Source organism: Netta rufina (genome assembly GCF_964035555.1).
Source record: "Netta rufina genome assembly, chromosome: 21".
Taxonomy (NCBI): Eukaryota; Metazoa; Chordata; class Aves; order Anseriformes; family Anatidae; genus Netta; species Netta rufina.
In genome coordinates this window covers 11,151,124-11,174,363 of record NC_140145.1, presented here as the reverse complement: position 1 = coordinate 11,174,363, position 23,240 = coordinate 11,151,124, and the positions used below count along the sequence as shown (strand labels likewise).

Sequence of the window (23,240 nt, the reverse complement as noted above, 5' to 3'; positions counted from 1 at the left end):
AAACTGGAACAGAAATGCATAGATATATTCTAATCAAGAGTGCAATTGATATTTTCCTGTAAACTCTTAGAATTACCAAGTTTTATCCCTTAAAAAAATGAGTAGAGGAGTAATTTTCAAAGAAACAAGATACTAGGAAGAAATTCTTTATTGTGAGGGTGGTGAGGCACTAGAACAGTTTATCCAGAGAAGCTGCAGATGCCCCATCCCTCGAAATGCTCAAGGCCAGGTTGGATGGGGCTTTGGGCAACCTGGTCTGGTAGGAGGTGTCCCTGCCCATGGCAGGGGGTTTGAAACTGGATGTTCTTTAAGATCCCTTCTGACCCAAACCATTGTATGATTGTATGCAATACTCTTGTATCTTATTTTTCTGGGTCAGAGCCCAGAAGAGGTGTTTATGGAGATCAGGAGACCACTTGAATGGCACTGCAAGCAGATGGATCATTTTGTAGGGCTAAATTTCAACTCCAACTTCAACTTCGCACTAGTGGGACACCTCCTGAAAGGTAAATACAGATGTTGCTGTTTATTTTTACATGAATACTCTTAATTCATAAGTAAATACAAGCCCAAGAATAAAGGGAATAAAAATGGGTGGTGGATTTTAGGTAACTCAGATCACAGAACAGATAGAAAATTAAATGTTCTTTGACTAAAGGACTTTGCTGGGTTTCCATTATGCATATCCTATCATGGTTTTCAGTGCAAATGACATAAATTCTTTGCTGTCACAGGAGTGTGTGGCTTCACTTACTACAGTTCATTATGTCCTCTTCCAAGAATTCCTTCTATGTGTGCCTGTTATTTGGGCTCATTGTTTCTTTTAGAAGACTGATTTGTGAGCTAATAGATAACATATGCAGAGACATTTGTAATTATGTGAAGTTTTTATGCAGAGGGACAGAAATAATAGTCCCAAGTGTGCAATTTATGTTAGCATTGTATTTCCTTACCCTTTATATGAAGCATCCTGAGGACACACTGAAAAATATTTATAAATATTTTAAAAATATTAATGCTTCATAAATATGCATTCAAAAATTAAATACAGTATTTGTTTTTTTTAACCTCATTTCTTAGGGTACAGGCATCCTTCTCCTACCACTGTAGCAAGAACAGTGAGGATTTTACATACACTACTAGCTCTGGTTAATAAGCATAGGAATTGTGACAAGTTTGAGGTGAACACTCAGAGTGTGGCTTACCTAGCAGGTAAAATTAAACAAACAAACATTCTTTTAAACTTGTGCTAACTGAAATGAACTAATTGTGGGAATTCTTATGTTATTGGGTTGATTAAAGTTGTATCAATATAAAGGAAACTTATAACTGGAAATGGACAAGAGTCTGGTTAGCCTGAGGTACATCAATCCACAGCTCTTTGTGGACTGAAGGCTTGCCAGCACAGGACCTATTGTGCAACTTTGAAAATATCTGAGTGAGGCTGAAGGTTTCTTGGTTTAAATACTGGAGTGTGTGCTTTAGAGCATTCATATTGGTCTAGAAATAGAAATTGTGACTATATGAGGGCAAATGTTTAAGTCATGTAATTCTAACTGGCTAGGGAATATAATTCTTTTTGTATGACCTACTTTTACTCTGTACATTTCAGTAAGGTATAATTACATCTCTGTGGTCATCTTTGTACTAAGTAAAAAATCTAAATTGAGGGACTGTTGCTTACATTCTTTAATGTGTTCCTGCCATGGAAAACTTACGTTAGCTTTCTTTGAATTTTTAGCTTTGCTCACAGTGTCTGAGGAAGTTCGAAGTCGCTGCAGCCTAAAACATAGGAAGTCTCTCTTGTTGACAGATGTTTCAATGGAAAATGTTCCTATGGATACATATCCCATACATCACAGTGACACTAGCTATAGGTTGGTTGTCTGACTTTTAGATAAAATTTCAGTATCTCTTTCCTTTAGTAAGTTATCTAAAGGTAACCTGTGGTATATAGAAAGCTAAAACCCATATTCGTTAAAGCTAAGTGAATGTTCAGCTACATATTGCTGGTTCCTGACCAGCATGCTTCTTGACCAGTGTGCTCAAGAGTCACAGAGGAATTTGTTTATTGAATTTGTATAGATTTAATTTTGAGATCTCTGAAGCTGTTTCAGAGTTTAAATTCTTTGGAAGGTCTTAATCTTTTTGCTAACCCCTTTTTACAAGACCTAATTTCACCTCATTTTTCATTTATATTCTATAAGAAAATTCTGTGTCTTTTTGAGAGCTTCAGGACGTATACTAAGTTAATCACTTAGTTCTTGTCATTGGAAAACCTTAACATCTTACAGTCTGTCCATAAATGGCCACTGAGGTAGCTAGGAAGTCAACCTAGAAGTGACATGCAGAGTCAGTTTGTTTCAATACAGAGTGCTTTACTCGGTACCTGTCTTTTTAGCATCCAGCATGGAGAGCTGCTTACTAAATCTCTTGCATCTTGCCTTATTAGATGCTGATTTCCTCGTGTTTTTCTTATTACTTTATTTTTATCTCTTCAAAATTACATTCATAATAGATTGTTATTTTTCACACATTTTTGCTGGCAAAGTAATTACTATTTCTTAATAAATATTTCTGGAAGTTTAACCTGTTAGAAAAGATGGCTTTAATAAAGGATACTTTGGCTAGTTGAAAAATTAATGCCTAAACATGCAACAGTTTCAAAGATTTTCTTATTTTAATTTCTCTGCACTTTCAGGACACTAAAGGAAAATCAACCATGGTCATCACCAAAGGGGTCAGACAGACATCTGGCTGCCAGTTACCCGACAGTGGGACAGATAAGTCCTCGAACACGAAAATCCATGAGTTTGGATATGGGACAGCCTTCACAAGCAAACACTAAAAAGCTTCTAGGTTATTAAGATACCTAATTTACTAATTTGTCTACAGAATACCCCAGGAAGTGTTATTAGAGAAAAATTTTACCAGTATTTGTTCTGACTTCAAGTGTTTTTTCCCAAGTCAGAGGAATGTATGTAGTTTCTACAAAATGCAAATAGAGAGGAGTAATTAAGTTCTTTTGATCAGAGAGGGGAGAGGCAAAACAAACAAACAAACAAAAAAAACCCACGATATTCCAGATACCAAAGGTTCATAGTGCTAATTTTCTGCCACCAGCCCTCTGTTAGTAAAACCAAGAAGCTGAGTACTTAAGCTTAGTTGCTATATTGAGTATTCTATTTTACGGTGGGAGAAATGGTCCCAAAACATTTTAGATGTTTTGGAAGCAATCATTTTTTTCTTTTATACTTGGCTTCTCAGTGCATCATGTTTACAAGCAAGTCTTAGTATCAAAGAAATGATATGAGTTCATTCTCATAACTTCTGGTTACCCTTTTACATTGTGGCATATATGGAAGAAGAGGGACATTTCTTTCATTACAATCCTGTTACTGCTTTCTTTACAGTAATCACATTTTGGCATGTTTATTCAATGTGATGTGTTGACCAGGAAACCATAGCATGCCCACAGCTTACATACTGGAATAAATTGCATGCTATCCTCATATGTATTGTGAAGCATTTTGGAAATTGTGATGGAGAGCGGCATGGTGTGACCATATTTTCTTTACCATCCCTGGAACTGGTGAAAATGTCCCCAGATTCCTACCAATATATTGTAGATAGGATAGCTTGGCCAGAAAATTGGAAATACTTAAGTGTATGGATTTAGGTTTAATGTTTTTAATTTCATGATAAATTGTTTTTAGGTACAAGGAAAAGTTTTGACCATTTGATATCGGACACAAAGGCTCCTAAAAGGCAAGACATGGAATCTGGAATCACAACGCCTCCCAAAATGAGGAGAGTAGCCGAAAATGATTATGAAATGGGTGAGAAACAGGACTAACGCTTTCAGAATAACACTAATTATAAATGCTTTGTATATATATACAAAGGATTATTTCTAAATTCAGTGTTTATTTGCTTAGGTAAGGTACTACAAGGTAAGGGAGAAATATCTTAATAATGGCTTGTGGAGAATACAGTCTTCCTTATCACTGGCAATTGAGATTGGAATTAGAGTTGCTCAGTTTGCAGACACAGAATAAGGGGCAGCTACAAAGCACTGTATACAGGAGTGAAATTAAATAAGTAAAATTTGACTTTTTATGACTTACTAAGCCCTAGCTGCAAATTTTTGCAGATGAAAAGTGACATAATGCCTAGAATGCCTCTCTTCATCTTCTCCCACATCTGCTTCCTGTGCCCCCATCCCCAATTGCAATGCAAGACCAGGGTTCTTCTGTTGTATCTAATGTCAGTCTGCCGCCTGACCCTGAATATGGTACTTACCACCCCTGGGCCTGTATTTCACTAAATAGGAAATTGGGGTTACTGTTTACCATTTGATAATACATCCCATGTGACAGCCTAGCGCCGCTAGTATTACAGCATAATTGTTGCTTTTATACTTTATGAAAATTCTGTTGAACTTTGAAGTTTGCCTATAACTGAATTTGTTGTGCAAGAGCTAATTTTGTTTTGGTTTGGGTACATTTTTCTTTGGATGAGCTGCTCTTTTTTATCTGGCAGAGACCCAGAGAATATCACCACAGCAACACCCACATCTTCGAAAAGTTTCTGTTTCTGAGTCAAACGTCCTCCTAGATGAAGAAGTTCTGACTGACCCAAAAATTCAAGCACTGCTGCTTACAGTTCTTGTAAGCCTTTTTTCTGTGTATTATTGTATTATTTTCTGATGTTCTTATATCTTCCAAAGAAGCATGTGTGTTCCTTGCAGTGTTTCTAAATTCACGTGGATCGGAATCAGTGTGTAATGTGTAAATCTGTACTTTTGTCAATTTTCTTCAGACTTTCTAAGAATCACTTTTATAAATGTGATTCATGAAAAATGCATGAGAGCAAATAGCCTGTTGTTTTGCAGAACTTGTCCAACAATTGATCCGTTTTCCTTGCAGATTTGTTTTATAAACTAATTTTATATAGCAAGAAGGTATCACATATTATATTTTAAAAGTTAAGTGAACGTTTTTTGAAATTCCAGCATGATTCAATTTAAAACTTGACTAACTAGTAATGTAGCTACCAGTATGAGAGTGCTTTCGTCAGATGCACCGGTACAGTTTGCATTCCTGTTATAATTCACAGAGTCAGTTGCAGTTTTGTAAAAAAAAAAAAAAAAAAAAAAAAAAAAAAAAAGCTTTTTTTTTTTTTCCAAAGTAGAAGCTATTGCCAGTTGTTCTTGTTGTGTCCCACGAAGACATGAAGTCACTTGTTTCCATGTCCAAGGAAGACAAATTAATGTTATGTAGTGCTGCTTTTTCTGCAACCCAGAAGTACTAAAATCTGAAACTACAACAACAAACAAACAAAAAAGCCTGTAACTACTCAAATTCTCCTATTAAAGCATGCTAATTTAATCCTTTACATTATCATAGGCAACGTTAGTGAAGTACACTACTGATGAGTTTGACCAGCGGATTCTGTACGAGTATTTAGCAGAAGCCAGTGTTGTCTTCCCAAAGGTCTTTCCTGTTGTGTAAGTATCTGAAGCTCTGACTTGGCCTTCCTTTAAAAAGTCTCTGGAGCAGACAAGCACGTATGAGGTACTTCTCATTCACAGGTTACTAGCTGCAATCTGTCCTTGCCTCGTTGAGACAAATGTCCATTGCAATTTGGGAATTATCCTTTTTTCCCTACGTTAAATTAATATAATGTTCATGCTAGAATAGGCACCCTCAGATAGCAGTGCTCCAGATGGTCCCAAAGCACTCCTCAGCGCCGGGTTCTGGGCAGGCTGGCAGAGCGTGGGAGAGCGCTGTGTCACTCTTGCTAGGGAGCCGGGCTGTGCACATCAGGTTCTCCTGAAAGCTTTCAGCATCACTGCTGCCATTGTTCTAGTGGCTCAGCATGGCTTTATCACTTACTTGTTACTGTAGGGAGTCAAATTATGTTTCAATGTAGTCGTATAGTTTTCTATAGAAGTCTATATGTAGTGTCTCTTAGGTACTATTTTTGTACTGGTTAGACTCAGATTTTTTTTTTTTTTTTTTAAATAAGTAACCCAAAAAAACTGATTTAAAGTGTGGTTCAACGTACTCTTTAATGCATCTCTTTAGATATAGGTTAAAAGTAGTATTCACTACAGGCAATATATACAAGGGAAACCCAGCTATCAGAAGGTAAAGTGAGGAGACTTTTAAAACTGACTGATGCATGATTTTGAAATAATGGTACCTTTTTCTGGTTTTATAAAATAATAGTCAGAATATAAACAAGTTCTGTGAGTTACTGAAATCACATTTGTAAAGAACAGGCATTTTGCTTCAAAAGAAAAAATGCTATTAGGAAGCCTTGCATAGACAGCCCTCTTTCCCATTACGGGGATTTCTCTGAGCTCATGATGTCTTAAAGGGTCAACACAGAGGTAGCTTGAATTGCCTGTATTGTTAGTGCCCAAGTTATAAGTTGTTTTTTGTTTTGTTTTGTTTTTTTCTTCCGTTAAATCATGGGGTGAGCTTAACATACGATGTTGTTCTGTCCTCTTCTGTGTAGGCTTAAACTGACTGTCAAGCTTGATGGGCATGATCTAGTGCAGTAATAGTGTGATCAAAGCCTGAGTTCTGCAAGGGAGCTCAAATGAGGCAGTACCCTTGCAAGTTTACAAAACTGCTTTGAAAGTTCACCTTTGACATGCGCACAAATCCAGGGAATGATTTTTTTGGTTGAAAATGATAAACATATTTGCAATATAAAATGCTAGGAAAAGAGAATGCTCTGATGGGTCCTGTTGTTACTACAAATTTTCGGAAGTGTTATTCCTCTTAACATCCTTGCTGCATTCTACTTCTAAAATCACTGAACTTTTGAAAATCCCACTTTAACTGCTGTTTTTTAAAGTAGTTGTAAACTGTATTCTTATTTTGTGGGAAAAAAAAAATAAGCCACTGTTCTTTTCTTTAGGCATAATTTATTGGATTCCAAGATCAATACCCTTTTGTCACTGTGCCAGGATCCGAATTTGTTGAATCCAATTCATGGGATTGTTCAGAGTGTTGTCTACCATGAAGAGTCTCCACCCCAATACCAAACTTCTTATCTACAAAGTAAATATTTTATTTATTTATTTATTTTTTAAACTGCTGAATTTTAAGTTAGATGTGCTAATGAAAAGTTTCTGAATTATTGCAGCCTTAATGAAACAGCAAGTCAGCTTTGCTTTGTGGATGCTCTCCAACTTCATAAAGCCAAATAATAGTTAAGCGTTTGCATATTAAAAAAACAGCTACTGACATGACCATTAAAACTGGTTTTTGTAGTTATGCACCAGCTATTAAAAGTATAATACTCAGTATTCTGTTTCCACTAACCAAATTATACGGTGGTGATGAATGGTGATCTTTAAGTTAACCTTTTAAGTTATGGGTTGATTTAATGATGGGTAAATTTTATAGAGCAACATTTGTTTTTTAACACCTAAGCTTCCCTTTCATGTGACGCTTGAGCACTTAAAACCTAAATATTTTTTATGATCCTTAATCAAAGACTCTCCAGGAAGATTCATAAGAAACAGATGACTATTGAGAAAAAAATGTGTTGATATAATTTCCAAAATGAGATACATATTCACAGGTTAAATTTACTTTTTAAAATATCAAGAATTTACTGCATGACAGTTCTGAGATTTTGAGGCTTTTTAACCCATGTATCTAATAAATTAGAATTCCATCATTTTATCTCATTCAGTTTGGACAAAAATTTAGTATTTTCAGTCTCCAAGTAAAATATTGAATTTCCATGCTGAAGTAAATCCAGGTAATCCTCCATGTACAGTTTCTAGTTGTTTTCTGTCAACTGAGAACTGTGTTTTTGTGGTAACATTCAATTTGTTGTTGTAGGTTTTGGATTTAATGGGTTATGGAGGTTTGCTGGCCCATTTTCTAAGGTAAGAATAGTATGCTGTATGTAAGTTCATCAGTGTTTTACCCTTGTTCTCTTTATAAAGAACATTGATGCTCCAGGAGGGGTGCAGATAAATGGTAAATTACAGAGTTGATATGAGCAATTAGTACCATAAGGCTCACTTCTGTGTCTAAAACAGTTTTCTAACCTGCAGTGGATATTTTCATAGACACAGTAAAGTTAACTTAACCAAAGCTGGCTACAAGCAGTCAGGTGTGTAAATGCACCTTTCCAGCATTCCTAAGTTCACTACATGTACGTCATTCAGAAACTCTTTAGTTTATCATCTCTGTCTTACAGTTTAAGGAATTAAATTGATAAGAGTTATAATTCCATAAGAATAAATTTTATGTTACGACAGAAAAAATAAAAGCATTTACCATCTGTACTGCTATCTGTTCCCTCTAGTATTGTAACAAGAAGTAGATGAGCAGGATAGGCAGCGTTCTGGATGTTCAGTTATGGGGCATGAGTAATGAGTGTGGGGCATTAATAATCTGTTAGGCTTGGGTATCTGTGGCACTTAATGAGTGAAACTTTTCTGGCTTTGTAGTTCCCAGCAGTACTGAAATCACACCTACAAGTGATCTTTAATAAGTACATTTAGATTAATCTGGAAAAGACCACAAATCAGTTCTTGCTTATACTTACCTCAGACGCTTTTTAAAATTTCCAGGCAAAACCAGCGTAATCTTAGAGTGAGTTCTGGGGCAAAGCTCATATTGACAGAAAAGTAGAAGGAAAGGAATCAATCTTTTTTTCCCCCATCACCCACAGCAAACACAAATCCCAGACTATGCTGAACTCATAGTGAAGTTTCTTGATGCCTTGATTGACACGTATTTGCCTGGAATTGATGAGGAAACCAGTGAAGAATCTCTCCTGACACCCACATCTCCATATCCTCCTGCAGTGCAGAGCCAACTTAGCATTACTGCTAACCTTAACCTTTCCAATTCTATGACCTCGCTCGCAACTTCCCAGCACTCCCCAGGTCAGTAGCTGTTGTGATACTACATAGGTAAGGGGAATTTATTGAATTTACTGTTTATGCAGCCAAGTGCTCAGTCTCATTGTCTTTTGGGGTGCTTTTATGCATCATTGCATTATTGAGTCAAATGAATATTAAACTGTTTGTTTTCCCGTTCCTCCAACTCAGGATGATTTATTATATTAAATAAATTCATCTGAAATGAGGAGAAAAAATGTGAAGGGTATTTTCCACAGCTGTTACTTCTCTTTCTGCTACTTAAGTAATGGCACTTTAGCTTAGAGGAGACCTTTGTGTCATTGTGGCCATGGTACTGTTGCCTTGTTTTGCATTCCTGGCATCCCATTTGATTTGAGCAGTAAGAACAGGTAAAAGTTGAGGTTGGAGAAGCTTTGCAGATTACTATTTTACGGTGTCATTTATTTGTTACAAAGGCATAATGCAACTGCTGTGTTATCATGCAATTCATCCTGTATAGAGAAATATTTCTGCATTATCCATACCTGCACTCTGTTAGGGTTAGTTAACAACCAGGTTATGGAAAAGGAAGGTGGTTTGATAGAAACATTCTCATTTAGCATACAGCTAAAAATTATCTGTGATGTTAGAACAGGCAGAAGGATAAAACTAAAGGAGGAAAAATACAGATGGCCATCAATGTGAAAATAAGTACATTGTGGACAGCCTCTTCCCGTGTAAATGTAGCATCAGTGGCAACTCCAACAGTTATAAATTGTAATGAAGTACAGCCTATGAAGACTACTTATTTGAATAGTCTTGAATTCCTTCAAAAGGTTAGAAAGTGGATTTGCAGGTTTGTATCTCTTGACTTCAGGTATTTTTTTTAAGCAGTATTTTAAACAGGAACATTTTAACAAGATTTTTGGCAGATACAGGAGGTCATACATTTAAATTTATTAAAACTTAAATTTCGGATTGTTTAAATAGAATAAAGTATTGCTTTGTATTCATTTTCTGTAGTCTTGTACTAAGAACACAGATACGCTGTAAATTGCATATAGGCAAAAACTTTCTAATGGTTCCATTTTTGAGTAACCACACTGGAGGCATCTTCATAAGGAGTCTGCCTGTAAAGGTATTTCAGGCTAGTGAGAAACCGCCTTAAGTGATTTACTATTTTATGAAAGTCTTGTGTTGACTGATTATTTTCCCATCATCTTTCACTGGTTTTTAGTGTCTGTCTTATTTGTTTGATCTTTCTTGATTCATTCTAGCAATTTCAGTGCAAAGCCTTGGTCAAAGATCAGGGGATCTCCAGCTTTCTGAAACTGTGGGCCGGGTCACAACATGGGGCATTTCATCCTGCTCCTCCATCCCACATTTATTATACTGTTCCACCTTAGTCAATGTACAGTTTCACTAGTTTAAAGTGTTATGTTAACCAGGGCAACTTTGCATGCTTTGCTTTTTAAGCTGCTTAATTTTATTAAAAATGTAATTGGTCTTCTGGCACTTTATACAGCTCCATTGCTGCATACAAGACTTCTGTGTTCTTGTACACTGATGGTGGTGTTTATTCATTCTCTCCTCACTGTAGAGACAAGAATGAGGGAGTAAGCATATCTGCCAAGATAAAAATCTTTGGTAAAAGAATTATAGAATATGAAGTAAATGTGGGCTGCAGGATTTCTTAAAACAGCACGGCAACTATGGGACTAATATGGAATGCAGACCTGCCATCCGCTCACTCTGATTTGAGAATGACTGAACAAGAAAATCAGGTCTTTAGCAGTGCTGAGTTACTTGGTCACACCGAGTTTAAAAAATGAACAAACAAACAAACAACTTACATCCAAGTACTTTTTTTGTTATGCTAAGAAATATATTAAATTGCAGATAACATGAAAAATAATATTTATTGCATCTGGAAACACATAGGCAAGGTTGTTTATAAATGTTTTGTCTGTCGGCATCTCCACCCCCTCCCCTTCCCCGTGTCATGGACATTATTCACTTATGGTTTTTCTTTCATTCTGTGTCTGTGAAGCTTCTCTGCCTTGCTCTAAATCTGCAGTTTTCATGCAGCTTCCTCATCAAGGTACACTCTACTTCCATCATATTTGCACGAGATACTGCTTGATCTGCTTTAGGGTTGGGCTTGTGGCATGAGAAGTAGTTTACTAATCCTTTGAACACGGGAATGGCTTCAGTATAAGAGCTAAGCTGCTGAATTTCTTGTGTGATGCTGATAACATTTGATGATGTAGCAGACAAAAAAAGTCATTAATGTGTTTAAGGATAATATAAATTTGGTAATAAAGAAGTGGAATCTTGGTATGCAAAATTATTCTGTTGCAGGTATTAAGGTAAAATGTAAAACTGCCTCAGATTAGCTGTAATGTTAAAGATGACTTCCTCTGAAGCTTCAGTTGCACGCCACCAGAAAGCAGGCATAAGTTGTTTGGACTAAATTGAAAGAGGCTCACTAAAATGGATACTCATCAACACCATTTGATTTCTGCTTCTATATGGAGAAATATATATATAAAAAGAAAAAAGCTGCAGAAGACTTTTTTTTACTTACACCCGTGGGTTGCTTCCTATTCTCATCATAGATTGTGACTTTTGTAAGCTCACACCCACACAGGGAGTGGAAGGATGACAGCCCGCAGGCAGCTTCTGGCTGGAGTTTTTTTTTTCCCTGTGACTGTGGAATAGTGGAGTGTATTTGCTCTTCTTGCTCATGCCGATGAGAATCAATCTCTTACAGGAATGAGGTGTAAAAGTATGGAAGATATAATTTGTAGTAATAGGATTTTGCTCTAACCTTTTTATTTGCTGTCAGACATCCTAACTTTTGCTGCTGGTTGTACTTCGAGCTTCTCCCATTAAAATACCATTCCTGCTATTCATCCCAGTGCTGCACGTGTACTGTAAGTGTTTGGTGTTGTTAAACATGCCTCAGACAATCATTTTGTTGCAGAAGTAATGTGACAGCTACACAAAGATATTGCTACACGAATGATTAACTTGAAGTAGAATCATCATAAAAGTAATAATTGATGGGAAGTATGTCTGCGCTAAGCCCAAGTCTTAGATTTATATCTTTAAATGACAGACTGTCCAAAGGTGGTAGAGTAAGGGCTCATAACCCAAGGCTTTCACGTGTTGTTGTATGTCAGCGTTAAGCTCACACTGATGGGGTTTGTTCTGGAGCGTTGTTTCACGTGATTCTTTTAGCACAGCATAGTAAGAGTTACCTTGGCCTGCAGAGAACATTTGAGGCTTCTAGGAAAGGTATATGCACTTGGGTATAAATCTTGTCTGTGGTTTCATCCTCATCTTGTACCCCGTAAGCCTCCTCCTACCTCTGTCTGGGGAAGCTGCACTTCTGCAGAAGCAGCCATCATTAAAATTGCCAGACCCACCTGTTCTCTGTGTGTTTCCTGGTAATATCCTTCTTAGAAAGCTGCTTCTGTAGTTGTTCTTGTTTAAAGTTAATTCTTGGTTCTTTTTCTTCCCCTCTTGATTTGCCAGGGCTTAAATCATTATTATAACTGGTGTCTACTCTCAACTCTTCAAGTGAGTACCTGCATCAGTTCTATTCCTGATGTATCCAAAATAAGCCTACTTACCCCCTCTGTCCATACCTGACAGGCAGTGAGACAGTCCTTAAAACCTTGATTTGTACTTCATATACTTACATTTGTCTTTCTCTTTCTGAGCCAAGGCTCAGTGCTGGGGGGATTTTGATGTCCTTGTATACACACAAATCTTTCCTGGTAGCAAGAATCAACCTCTGCTACTGCGAACTTGAGTTAAATTTAATTTGCTTGTTGTTCTCAAAACTGTAGCTGAAAAGGGCTGTGTGGCCTTGCATTTAGGGTTTTCAGTGAGTATGTGTAGTGATACGGATGCTGTGAGGATGGAGCAGAACCCTTCATCTGCTGGCTGGCCGTTCTGTAAGTACATGTAGCTGGTCATCTGCAGGCCTTGAGCCAGGGGATTGTTCCCAGGCCAAGCTAACCAGCCTGATATCCCAGCAAAACTTGGGCTTTTGAGAACTGCATCGAATCAGTGTTGTGTATGATTTTAATTGTAATCATATCTCAACTGGCAGATACTAAAAACCGTATTCCAGCCCTGTGACCGCTAATGTCTTATTAAGGCAAGGGTCTGCACTGGTAAGAGCCCCACGGCAGCAGCGCTGCGCATCCAAGTCAGGCACGAACTGCCCGTCTCTCTCAGGCAGGCTCTTTCCATGCACTTTGCAGTGTGCCTTCCCTCTGTAGGTGCCTAAAGACAGTGAACTTGTTTCATTTGTACAGACTTGGTGTAACTTTATGAAGCATTCAGTGCAGATCTCCAGTTATGTTTTTAAATCAATTTGTCAAACAAGACTTTCTTAGCTAGCTGGAAAGCCTTGTTTACCAGAGCGGTCTCCAAAAGGGATGATGCAAATGGTCTCCAAGCTCTGGCCCTAGTGTTTCCTTACTCTTAATTTAGGAGGGCTTCTTTTTGGGGTTATGTATGGAGTATTTTATTTCAAGTACCCAGGTACATTCTACCAATGAGCATTTTGGAGTGTGTCCCTTCTGCGAAGGAGGAGCTGTGTCCGCAGGGAGGTGCTGACGCTGCCGTCGGCTGCAGGGGGTCGTCAGCTGCCGAAATGGAGTGCTCTGACCGGGATCTCACCGGCCTCTTGGTTACGAGCGAGCTTCCAAGCGTATTTGCAGTGATTTTTGTTGTCACTATGAATGTCAGTATATATTTATGGTTACAATATATGTGTATAGGTAAACCGAACAGCAGTATTGAAGTGCAGATGTCGCACGTCTCCGTTCGGTTCACTCTGGATTTGCACACTGGTTTTACTGCCCAGGTTGTGCTGTGGCACGCAGTAGATAAGAAGTTAGGACAAGCTACTTTGCATGTGCTTAGCACCTATTTTCAAATATTTGCATTTCGATTGCTATTACATGTAGGTGACTGGTGCCTGGAACAAATTGTGAATGAGAAAATGGGATTCTGTAATGGTCTTCAGATCAGGCAGTTCCGAAGGTATTTAAATGGCCATCCGAAATGCATCCCTTTCTCCCCAGGTTGTTCTACATGTCAGGTGTTGTTACAGTGCAATTTCAAACAGCTGGAAACCTTGCAAATATGATACTGTTAGAACTTGATTTTAATGGTACTACTTGACAGACTGTTGGAGAACGGAAAGGCCCGCTGCTGATGGCAGCACGCTTTGTCAAGGATGTTCTTGTTAGAGTGACAAAAGAAGAAATTCATCTTCAGATCCTTAATGCACATTCAGCTTAAGTAGATGAATAATGCCTACCTAAAGCATCTTTTTAATAAGTAGGTTCTGAGAAGAAAATTTAGCAATTTCCCAGACTGGGCAATTCAGTGCATCTCTGATGTGCATGCATCTAAATCATATCGATCATCTCCTTTTTCTTTACGCATATATGTGCTATTTCCAATATTAAATAAAATTGCTATTTCTCTTTGGCTAGAGATGACTCGATGGATTCAGTGACCACTTCATAACCCCTGTGTATTTTCATAGTGTTGTGACGTATTGAAAGAAATCAGCCCGTGTCTGTGGAAGTATTTTGTCTTTTATTCTTGGACGCAGCTTGAACTAACAAATCCAGTCTGCAGCTTAAAAAAAAAGTTAGCACATGGAGGTGTTTGGTCAGGTCAGAGGCTGTGCGTTCCCTGAGCAGAGAGTCGTACGTTTGATCCTGAAAAAATGATTTTTCATATTACAGAACTGCAGTAAATCAGCTGTATCAGATCTCTCATTTACGAGTCGTCATCACCAGTAAGGCTGTGTTATGTCTTGCTATAACAGTTACAAGTTTTTTCGTTTTTGTTTTTGTTTTTGTTTTTTTTTAATAAATTGTTCCTCAGATGTCTGAAGTGCTTTCCCAGCTAGGGCAGCACCGCTGGTCGCTTGCGTTACGAAGGGCTGTTTCCGCACCGCCACCTGTACGCATGGCAGAACTGGGCCGTGTCTCGAGCACAGCGTCACCGACCGTCACCGTGTCGCCGGTACCTGGCCGTTGCGTGGTCCGGAGGGCGCTGCCTGGCAGGCGCGGGCTCCGTGCACCCTGCGATGCCTTTATTTTGGCGTCAGAGACGTCATAGTTTGTTGTACCACATAGGTGCCTACATGCTAACCTGTTTATTTGCAGAAGTATCTGTCCTTAGAGCATTAAGCCGCAGGGTGGGCAAAGCGGGGCTAACCTCCGTCTGTGTATTTCCCCAGGGATCGACAAGGAGAACGTGGAGCTCTCGCCCACCGCCGGCCACGCCAACAGCGGGAGGATGCGCCACGGCTCCGCCAGCCAGGTGCAAAAGCAGCGAAGTGCTGGCAGCTTGAAACGTCACAGCATTAAAAAGATTGTGTGAAATTTGGGTTTGTTTTTTTTTGAAACTGACTGACGTACGTGGGCCTCTTGCAAAGGGCCCCCCACCAGTTGTGATGCTGCACTTAATTTTTAAAGTTCCCATCCTGTCAGCCATGTTGCCAGATGATCAACTCCTGAAACATTGCCTGAATTTTAATGCCTTTTTCTTTACTTCTGTTTTTGATTTAAGCCAGTGTTTCAGAACCGCTTATAGATCCTGACGGACTTTGTAGCCGAAGAAAGCGTGGAGTTCTTTAACACTGCAGTACAGTATCTTGTCCAAATATGAAAGCCATTTTCCATAGACGGTTCTACCTTGCTTCTGTGATATGCCTTGTTTGTTTCTTCTCTGAAGGAAAGTGTTAATACTTAATCCTGTTTGCACACTTGTCAAGGTAGTGGCTTTATGAGCCGGGGAAGTTCCTATAATTCTGGTTTTAATTCAAACCTGTAGGATTTTTAGCTGTGGACTTTTTTTTACCATGCTTAAAAGAAACTTACGATAGCCGCAGTACAATGAGCTTAACCAGAAGTGGTTGATTAGATTAAATTTCTAGTAATTAGCAATAAATTTAAAGAGGACAAGGAGGCCGCATGAGTCTCTTCATTCCCCAGACCATAGCTTCACACACTTGGACTGTATATGGACCAGACTGGACAAACTGGCTTTTTTCCAAAGCAATTTTTTTTTTTTGCTGTACTTTAACTGCACTAAAGAAGGTTGGATAGTGGAAAGAAAATCATCACAAACTGACTATTATGGTGTCATTGTAGCAATGTTGAAAACATATTGCTTCTTTCTTCCATTTAGCCTATACTTTAGTTTTGCCCTTCCCACCAATATGCACCTTCAAGAAATTCCTGGCAGAAAAACCATTGGGGTATGGAGGGGAAAATTTTATGAATTAACTTCCAGCTCTGGGAGGTTTTTTGGCAAAGCTGCTTTTGCGCTGCCCAAGCAGTGACATAAAAACAGTAATGTTTGCTTAAGGTACATGAACTTAAAAAATAACTGACACTTTGTCAAATCCAGGTTACGTTTGAATGTTTGCAGTGCAATTTCTGGTATCAGTACAGACGTTTGCAGTCAAACCTGTCTTGCAGAACTTTCAAGGGGGTTCAGTTTGCAAGGGTTCGTACTTGGGGGTTATACAAAACTGAAATTGCTATCACTGTGAAAGCCACAGTATCACTTGTCAGCCACAGTAGTGTATTAGCAATGGATGACTGTGATAATATGCTGCTATGCTGAGTGACATGTAAAGATGTGGCACTGGGTGCTACAGATGCTACCTGCACGGACTGAAAACGTGCGGAGTGTTGGATCTCAGCGGTGAACAGAAATTCTGACAAAAAGGCCTGTCATCCAGGTGCTCATCTTAGGGCTAAGTATATCTACTGCTAACAACAGCTGTACTTCCTAGTTTGAGATCCCTGTTGTATGTTAGAAATTAACAATTTATAAGTGGCTTTAAAGGAGAAAAAAATATCCACTATATAATAAAAAGGAAATCCTCTAGTGTAATTTTATTAGTGGCTTTCAGTAAATCAAACTCCACAGCTAAATTGTTAGAGAATGGTACAATTAAGTGTTCAGATTGTATTGATATAGCACGTAATTCACATGTATCCACACAGTAACAATGTAACATTTATGTAAATAAAAATGCCTTTATTGTATTGATTCATAAAATAACAACTTAATTTTTTTTAATTCGTTTACAGTCCTGGAAGAACTATGAACACAAACTTAATATGCAAATAGTTTGCCAAAACAAGAGGAAAAAGTAGAATTAGCGATCTTGAAATAGATACATTGGAAAATATTAAGACTTGTGCAATTAACCAAATCTTTTCTTCTCGATTGTGTAGAAGCTGCAGTAGAAACATGATTACTGAACTGATACAGATCTATGAAAGGGATTATGAGGCTAGAAGTGAATTTAGGAATAGAGCAGTGACTCGTGCCATGTTTTTAAGCTGCTATGCATTTGTAATTTGGGGAGTCACTGATTTAAAAACCTTTCTCATCTCATACATCAAATTGCTAATAGCTGCCTTTGGTGTCACTGTCAGTTTGCTCTTGGTTATACTGAACCAAGCTAATTCCAACCCTTTCCATTTTAATGAAGACAATGAATTGTTGAAGCCTGAAGACTTGTTCTTGCCATAGGTTGGAAGAAAAAATAATATCTTGTAATTTGCTGGTAGGAAAAGGTAATTTTCAGTTTCCTCCCATGAGCGAATTTTCTTTAAAAAGAAATAATTCCAGATGAACTACCAAATCAGTTTTGTTAGGACTGAGTACATTGCAACTCTTCCAGTATTTTGCATTGCTTATATAAAAAAGGTGTCATTAAAATAGAATTAAGCAGTCTTAGAAATACAAGTAATGCAAAATCAAAATGGACAATTATTAAAATCACCTTTTGTGTGAGAACTAGAACTAGAAGCTCTCAGTCCTGGCTGAAAAAAAAAATTAAAAAAATATAAAGCAAGTCAATACAATTTAATTTGTTCTATATTTTGGAAGGTAGGGGAGTCATTTAATTTTTTCACTGCATAGTTCAGTGAGAGGACCTGAACTTTTTAGAGCAGGGGTGTCAAACGTGTTAGGTAAAGAGAGGTGAATTTTGGTGTAATTATAGTCATGGAATCATAGAGTGGTTTGGGTTGGAAGGGACCTTTAAAGCACATCCAGTTCCAACCCCCTGCCATGGGCAGGGGCACCTCCCACTAAATCAGGTTGCTCAAAGCCCTGTCCTGCCTGCCCTTGAGCACTTCCAGAGCTGGGCCATTCACAGCTTCTCTGGGCAACCTGTTCAGTGCCTCACCACCCTCACAGTGAAGAATTTCTTCCTTATATCTAATCTAAATCTCCCCTTTTAGTTTAAAACTATTCCCTCATGTCCTACCACTACACTCCCTGACAAAGAGTTCCTCCCCAGTTTTCCTGTGGGCCCCCTTTAAATACTGGAAGGCTGTTGTAAGGTCTCCCCACAGCCTTCTCCAGGCTGAACACCCCCAGCTCTCTCAGCCTGTCTTCATAGGAGAGAGAGATGCTCCAACCCTCTGATCATCTTCCTGTCCCTCGTTTGGACTTGCTCCGAGAGGTCCAAGTCTGTCTTAATTTGGGGGCTGCAGAGCTGAACGCAGCAATGGCCACTCTAGGTGGCCACAGTCTAGGGCCAAGATTTAATTCAGGGCCGTGTGTGCCCTGATACACAGCAAAGTAATCTCCCAGTGCCAGTATTCAGGAAGTTCGCGCTTAGATCAAGGGGGAAAACACGGCCTTTCTTTAATAATTAAACTTTAGTTAGTAACTGGTTGTTCAGTGCCTTATCATTCATCACTTAGAAAGCCTGCTCCCTGTAGTAGCCCTTGCTGTTACCTTGCCTGTTTGGTTTCTTTTTCACAGCCTTCTTTATTTGTTCCCTTTTCCTGTTCTGAATGTTCCGCACCTTGCTCTGCTTCCTTCCCTGAGCACCACTCTCCATTCCCAGTCCAGCCTGCTTCAGTTCGCTCCCCATCCTGTCACTCCATTGACCTTAGTGATCAGCAGTTGGTTGCTGCTGCTGATGCTTCAGGCTTGAAACCTGATCTAAGAAGTGGGAGACTGAGCTCACACCTTCCAGTCACTGCTTCAGGCAGCCTGCAGACTACAGGGCACTCACCACTGCATGGGTTACCTTAGTCACGGTTTGAAGATTACCTCTGCAGCCATGGGGTCTGTGTACTTTAAAATGAAAACTTAATTTCAGAAAAATCTGATTTTAACACGTGGACCATATAACTACATAATGGGGACTGTATGTTTGACACCCCTGTTTTAGAACATGCTATCCATTACGCACTAACTACAGTACAGTACTGTAAAGATGATTAACATTTTGTGTTTGTATTTTCCCTGACTTAAAAATAATTCAGTAGTATTTGAATAGTGCATAACCTACCTGTTAATTATGCCGATGTTTCTGCTTTAATGTGCATGAGGTTTCCAAGAACAGGAAACATTTCAAATAAGTATTTTGGACTGAGCACCTGGGAGCATTCCAGTGCTCTATTCCTAACTGGGTTGTAGGTTTTAGGGCTTTTTGTTTCGTTCTAAGGTTAATTTTTCCAAATGTAATGAAGCACGTCTTACTGTTATGCAACAAACTTACCACAAAAAGTCACTTTTAGTGTTGGTCCCACAATTTTTTTTAATGCAGTATATTCACCTGTAAATAGTTTTTTTGTGTAAAATTTGACAGAAAAGTATATTTACTACACTGTAAATACATGTGACAATATATTGTATTATTTTGCTTTTTTTGTAAAGCAGTTAGTTGCTGTATATGTATAACATACAAATTTGATTATTCTAGTGTTAGTAACTGTTAACTACTACTTCTCCTTCCTGCTGTTGCGTTACATCATTTAAAAAAAAAAATGCTGTGTACTATAAACCTACACTGTGTATGATATCTTACTATTTCCATTTGGGCCTCAACTTTGAAAATGTTTCCTTGATTCACAAGCCTGTTCATAGCGCAAGCAATTGTGCATCAGCAGGCAAGAGCCATGCTGATTCAAACACAGTTGGTAACTGTAGGCAAAAATGGTAGAAACCTGGTTTCTGATAATTGTTGTTCACCCCACTCCCCCCTCATGTATGTACGTTCCCTTTTTTTGAAGTAAAATGTAAATTCAACCTGCTTCAAGTTGTTCGAAGGTCATTCACTTGTGGTATGGGATAAGGTCGGTGTATTCTGAACTCCTTTTCCTGTTTCTTGGAGCAGTGATAGTTGGATGGGTTTGAAATTGAGATTTGAAAAGCCACACTGGGGAAAACTAGAATCAAGTTTGAAATCCATTGTCTTGGATTTCTCTTTCCAGACAAATGTGCTTCTGTGTGTGTGATCTTGCATGGTCCTAAATAACAACAAAAAATTGTTTGCCAGCAGATAACTGAGGACAGAATTTGGACAGAATAAAGCCCACTGTCATGAATTTCACATCACTTCAATAATATGATCGTAACTGAAATAAGCAGAATATTTCTTTTTTAAATGTAAATTCAATATTTTAATAAAACAGCTACTTGGTCTTTAAAGAACATTTCATTATAATTTGTCCATCTGGGCTTTTTCTAGCTTAGAAGCCTGAAGTTTCAACTGTCAGGCAACTTTTATGATACTCAAATCTATTTTTCCTTTTAGGAGACTGTATTACTTTCCTATTAAAAATGTGTAAGTACTTACATTCTGGCTTTCTGAATCATAAAAGGATGTAAAAACACAAAGTGTGACTGCATTGACTTCTAAGACGTCTTATTGTTCCTGCATAATAAATACATTATTAAGCCTGCTCAGTTGGAAGTACAACCAGTCGTGCAGGCGTGTATGGCTCAGCTGCCTCACTGCCACGTTCCTGGGGCCAGCAGAGACTGCAGGAATAGACGAGCAGCAGTCTCTGAACTCCTGTCTTAGAGGAGCTCTTGGATTCACATTTGCTGCCTAACCAAACAGTGTCAAGAACCCTCTCTTCACACACGCAATAAAGTAGACTTCTGGTCTCTAAATGAACCCCGAGATTAGTGCAAACAGTGAGAAAACACAAGCTTTGTCTTTGTCTCCCCTACATGTGTCTATTGGCCACACAAAAACAACCAGGTAACACACATAGGCACAAATGTTGCGCTGAGGCAGGTATGTCTGAAGGTAACTGCCAGGATTAGCCCCATCTCAGGCTGCTTCACAACTGCGAGCAGCTGGTTTAAGAAAAGGCATCGGACGGAAAGGGAAGGCGCCATCCTATCTGTCATAGTAAGCTGCTGAGGGCTGGGGGGAGAGGGTGTCGTTCTTTGCTGCAGTCGGCTGACCCCAGAATGGCTTGGAGCTGTCTGTTGCCACGACCAGATACTGTTCTGGGTTAAAAGCTACTTCAGAAAAATGCCCACGTGCATGAGATACGGGTAAAATCTGGTCCTGTACATCCTCCCATAGGGTTGAATTCTACTGCAAGTCGGTCACTTGCACGATTGTCAAATGCTTTTTATTTTTCTTTCCTCCCCTTAGGTCCATCTGGATTTTAAAGATGGGCACAAAACACGTGAACCTAAATAGATTTAATGTGCCCAGGCACACAGTGTCACAGAAGTAAAAACTAAAGCCAGTCTCCTGTTATGGCGACTGCTACTGACCATTCCCTTTCAAAGCAACCGTGTTCTCTTTCCACCAGTAAAACTCATGATTTATATGTGTGAATCCTGTGTGTCTTGGAACATTGGTTGCTTTGGGTGACTGCTGGTACGCTTAACGAGTTCTCAAATGAAAGTAAATCCCAGGGTTGTGTGGGTGGCGAGCGTAGAATAATGCCTCCTGTGATGTGACTTGTTAAAACAAGTACAAGCTTGCTGTTCAAAGCAGTAATGGAAAAAAAAGTCTGGCAACTACATCTTTAGGCTTAGTCAAATGATAAAACTATAAATACTGACAAGTAACTCTATGTTCAAGCAACTCCCACTGATCCATTAAAACAATTTTTTTTCTCATAGCACACTGTCCTTCAGAAACCTTAGGTCTACTCCACTGCTGCTACCCCTGGTTAGCATTCTTAAGAGAACAAGCTCTGCACAGGAGATCTGGGTGCTCCATAGAACGGCTTTCTTGAGCCAAACACAAATTGGTTGTGCCGACCACGGCCTTGGAAGCTACAGGTAAATGACGTGGCTGGGTCCTGAACAGGCGGATCAGAGACAGACCTGACTGGGACTGAGTTTTCCACGCTCTAGCTTATTGCCTCAGCCTCCTGAGGCTACTTCGGTTCAAGATACAGATATAAGATGCCAGGTCAGTGGGGCAGTGATGGCCTCTGCCCTACCTGTCCCGGGCTCCATTCCTTTTACCTTAATTTGCTTTCTCTCAAGTGCCTTCACGTGCTGGCTGTGCCCTCCCTACCTGCACTATCAGCCAGGGTTCCCTCCCCTTCTTGGGGAGTCTGTTTCCGTTTACTAACTGCTCCCAACCTCTCCTAGAGCTCACTGCAAGCCATTCTCAGAAAGAGGCCTGCGGTGCATTTCGTGCAGTGCCAGGCAAGTGAAAGGCGAGGCCTTCAGCTCCTCACAGTGACGGCACATGCAAAAAGGGTGCAGGGAAGAGCTCTGCACAGTCTGCAGGACCCACCCACCCGTCTACACACAGGCATGACTGAACACGGGCCAGACACAGGGCACAAAGTGGCTGTGAGCCAAAGAGGTTGGTTCAGAGCAATGCAAAACATACAAAGGCATAAAGGCCCCACAGTGCAAACAGGCGTGAGGCCACTGAGGTGGAAGGACAGCAAAACAAGGGGAGGAACTTTTATATTTGCCCAAAACACTTGGCATCTAGGTCTCTGTGAAACAGGGATCAAACACAAAGGCCTTGTTGGTGCTGCTGAATCCTGCTGCGCTATGGGTTACTTACATGAAAAGCTGCTCACGGAAAGAGAAGAGGCTGTCACCAGTTCTGCATATTCTGTCCTTCAGAAAGCTGCACTGCATCTTGTCCTCCAGGTCTGATTCTCCTCTGCTCTCCCTCCAGCCAGGCCCATCCCTGTTTTTAACTCCTGGTCTCACGTAGTTCCTGGAAGAAGGAAAAGTTACCTTCTGAAGGGCATACCCATCATCAATGGCAGCGCAAAGACAGCCGTGCTGCTCCAAGCCAGTCCCACGCAGAGGCTGGCAGAGGCAATGCAGCCTCGCTCCACGGCAGCTCTGCTGCTGCTGCTCAGGCCTGAGGGGTCCCTCGTGGCCGTGTGAGCAGGGACCTGCAGCGTTGGCACAGCGCACCCAGCGCTGCTGACAGGAGTGTGCGGGCTCGGCCAGATGAAAGCAGGCTCACCTGAGAGCAAGGAACCTGCTCCAGCACTCTGAGGATTCATCAAACACCCTACAAAGAAATTTAGCAAGTACG

At 39.6% G+C, this 23,240-nt stretch overlaps 1 protein-coding gene across 4 annotated transcripts in view; it reads left to right on the top strand.

Moving 5' to 3' along the window:
- The window catches only part of NF1 (neurofibromin 1), a 93,327-nt gene extending 73,211 nt beyond the window's left edge, over positions 1 to 20,116 (top strand). For 2 of the 4 annotated variants that reach the window (XM_084299769.1, XM_084299767.1), the window contains 12 exons: positions 380 to 506; positions 1,081 to 1,212; positions 1,742 to 1,877; positions 2,702 to 2,859; positions 3,717 to 3,839; positions 4,543 to 4,670; positions 5,409 to 5,509; positions 6,934 to 7,076; positions 7,869 to 7,915; positions 8,710 to 8,926; positions 10,932 to 10,982; positions 15,162 to 20,116. In XM_084299769.1, the coding sequence (XP_084155895.1) occupies positions 380 to 506; positions 1,081 to 1,212; positions 1,742 to 1,877; positions 2,702 to 2,859; positions 3,717 to 3,839; positions 4,543 to 4,670; positions 5,409 to 5,509; positions 6,934 to 7,076; positions 7,869 to 7,915; positions 8,710 to 8,926; positions 10,932 to 10,982; positions 15,162 to 15,304 (1,506 nt within the window). In that variant the 3' untranslated portion in view covers positions 15,305 to 20,116. The remainder of the gene's footprint in view (positions 1 to 379; positions 507 to 1,080; positions 1,213 to 1,741; positions 1,878 to 2,701; positions 2,860 to 3,716; positions 3,840 to 4,542; positions 4,671 to 5,408; positions 5,510 to 6,933; positions 7,077 to 7,868; positions 7,916 to 8,709; positions 8,927 to 10,931; positions 10,983 to 15,161) is intronic. The other 2 variants (XM_084299770.1, XM_084299768.1) reach the window with 1 other exon arrangement.
- The last annotated feature ends 3,124 nt before the right edge of the window (positions 20,117 to 23,240 follow it).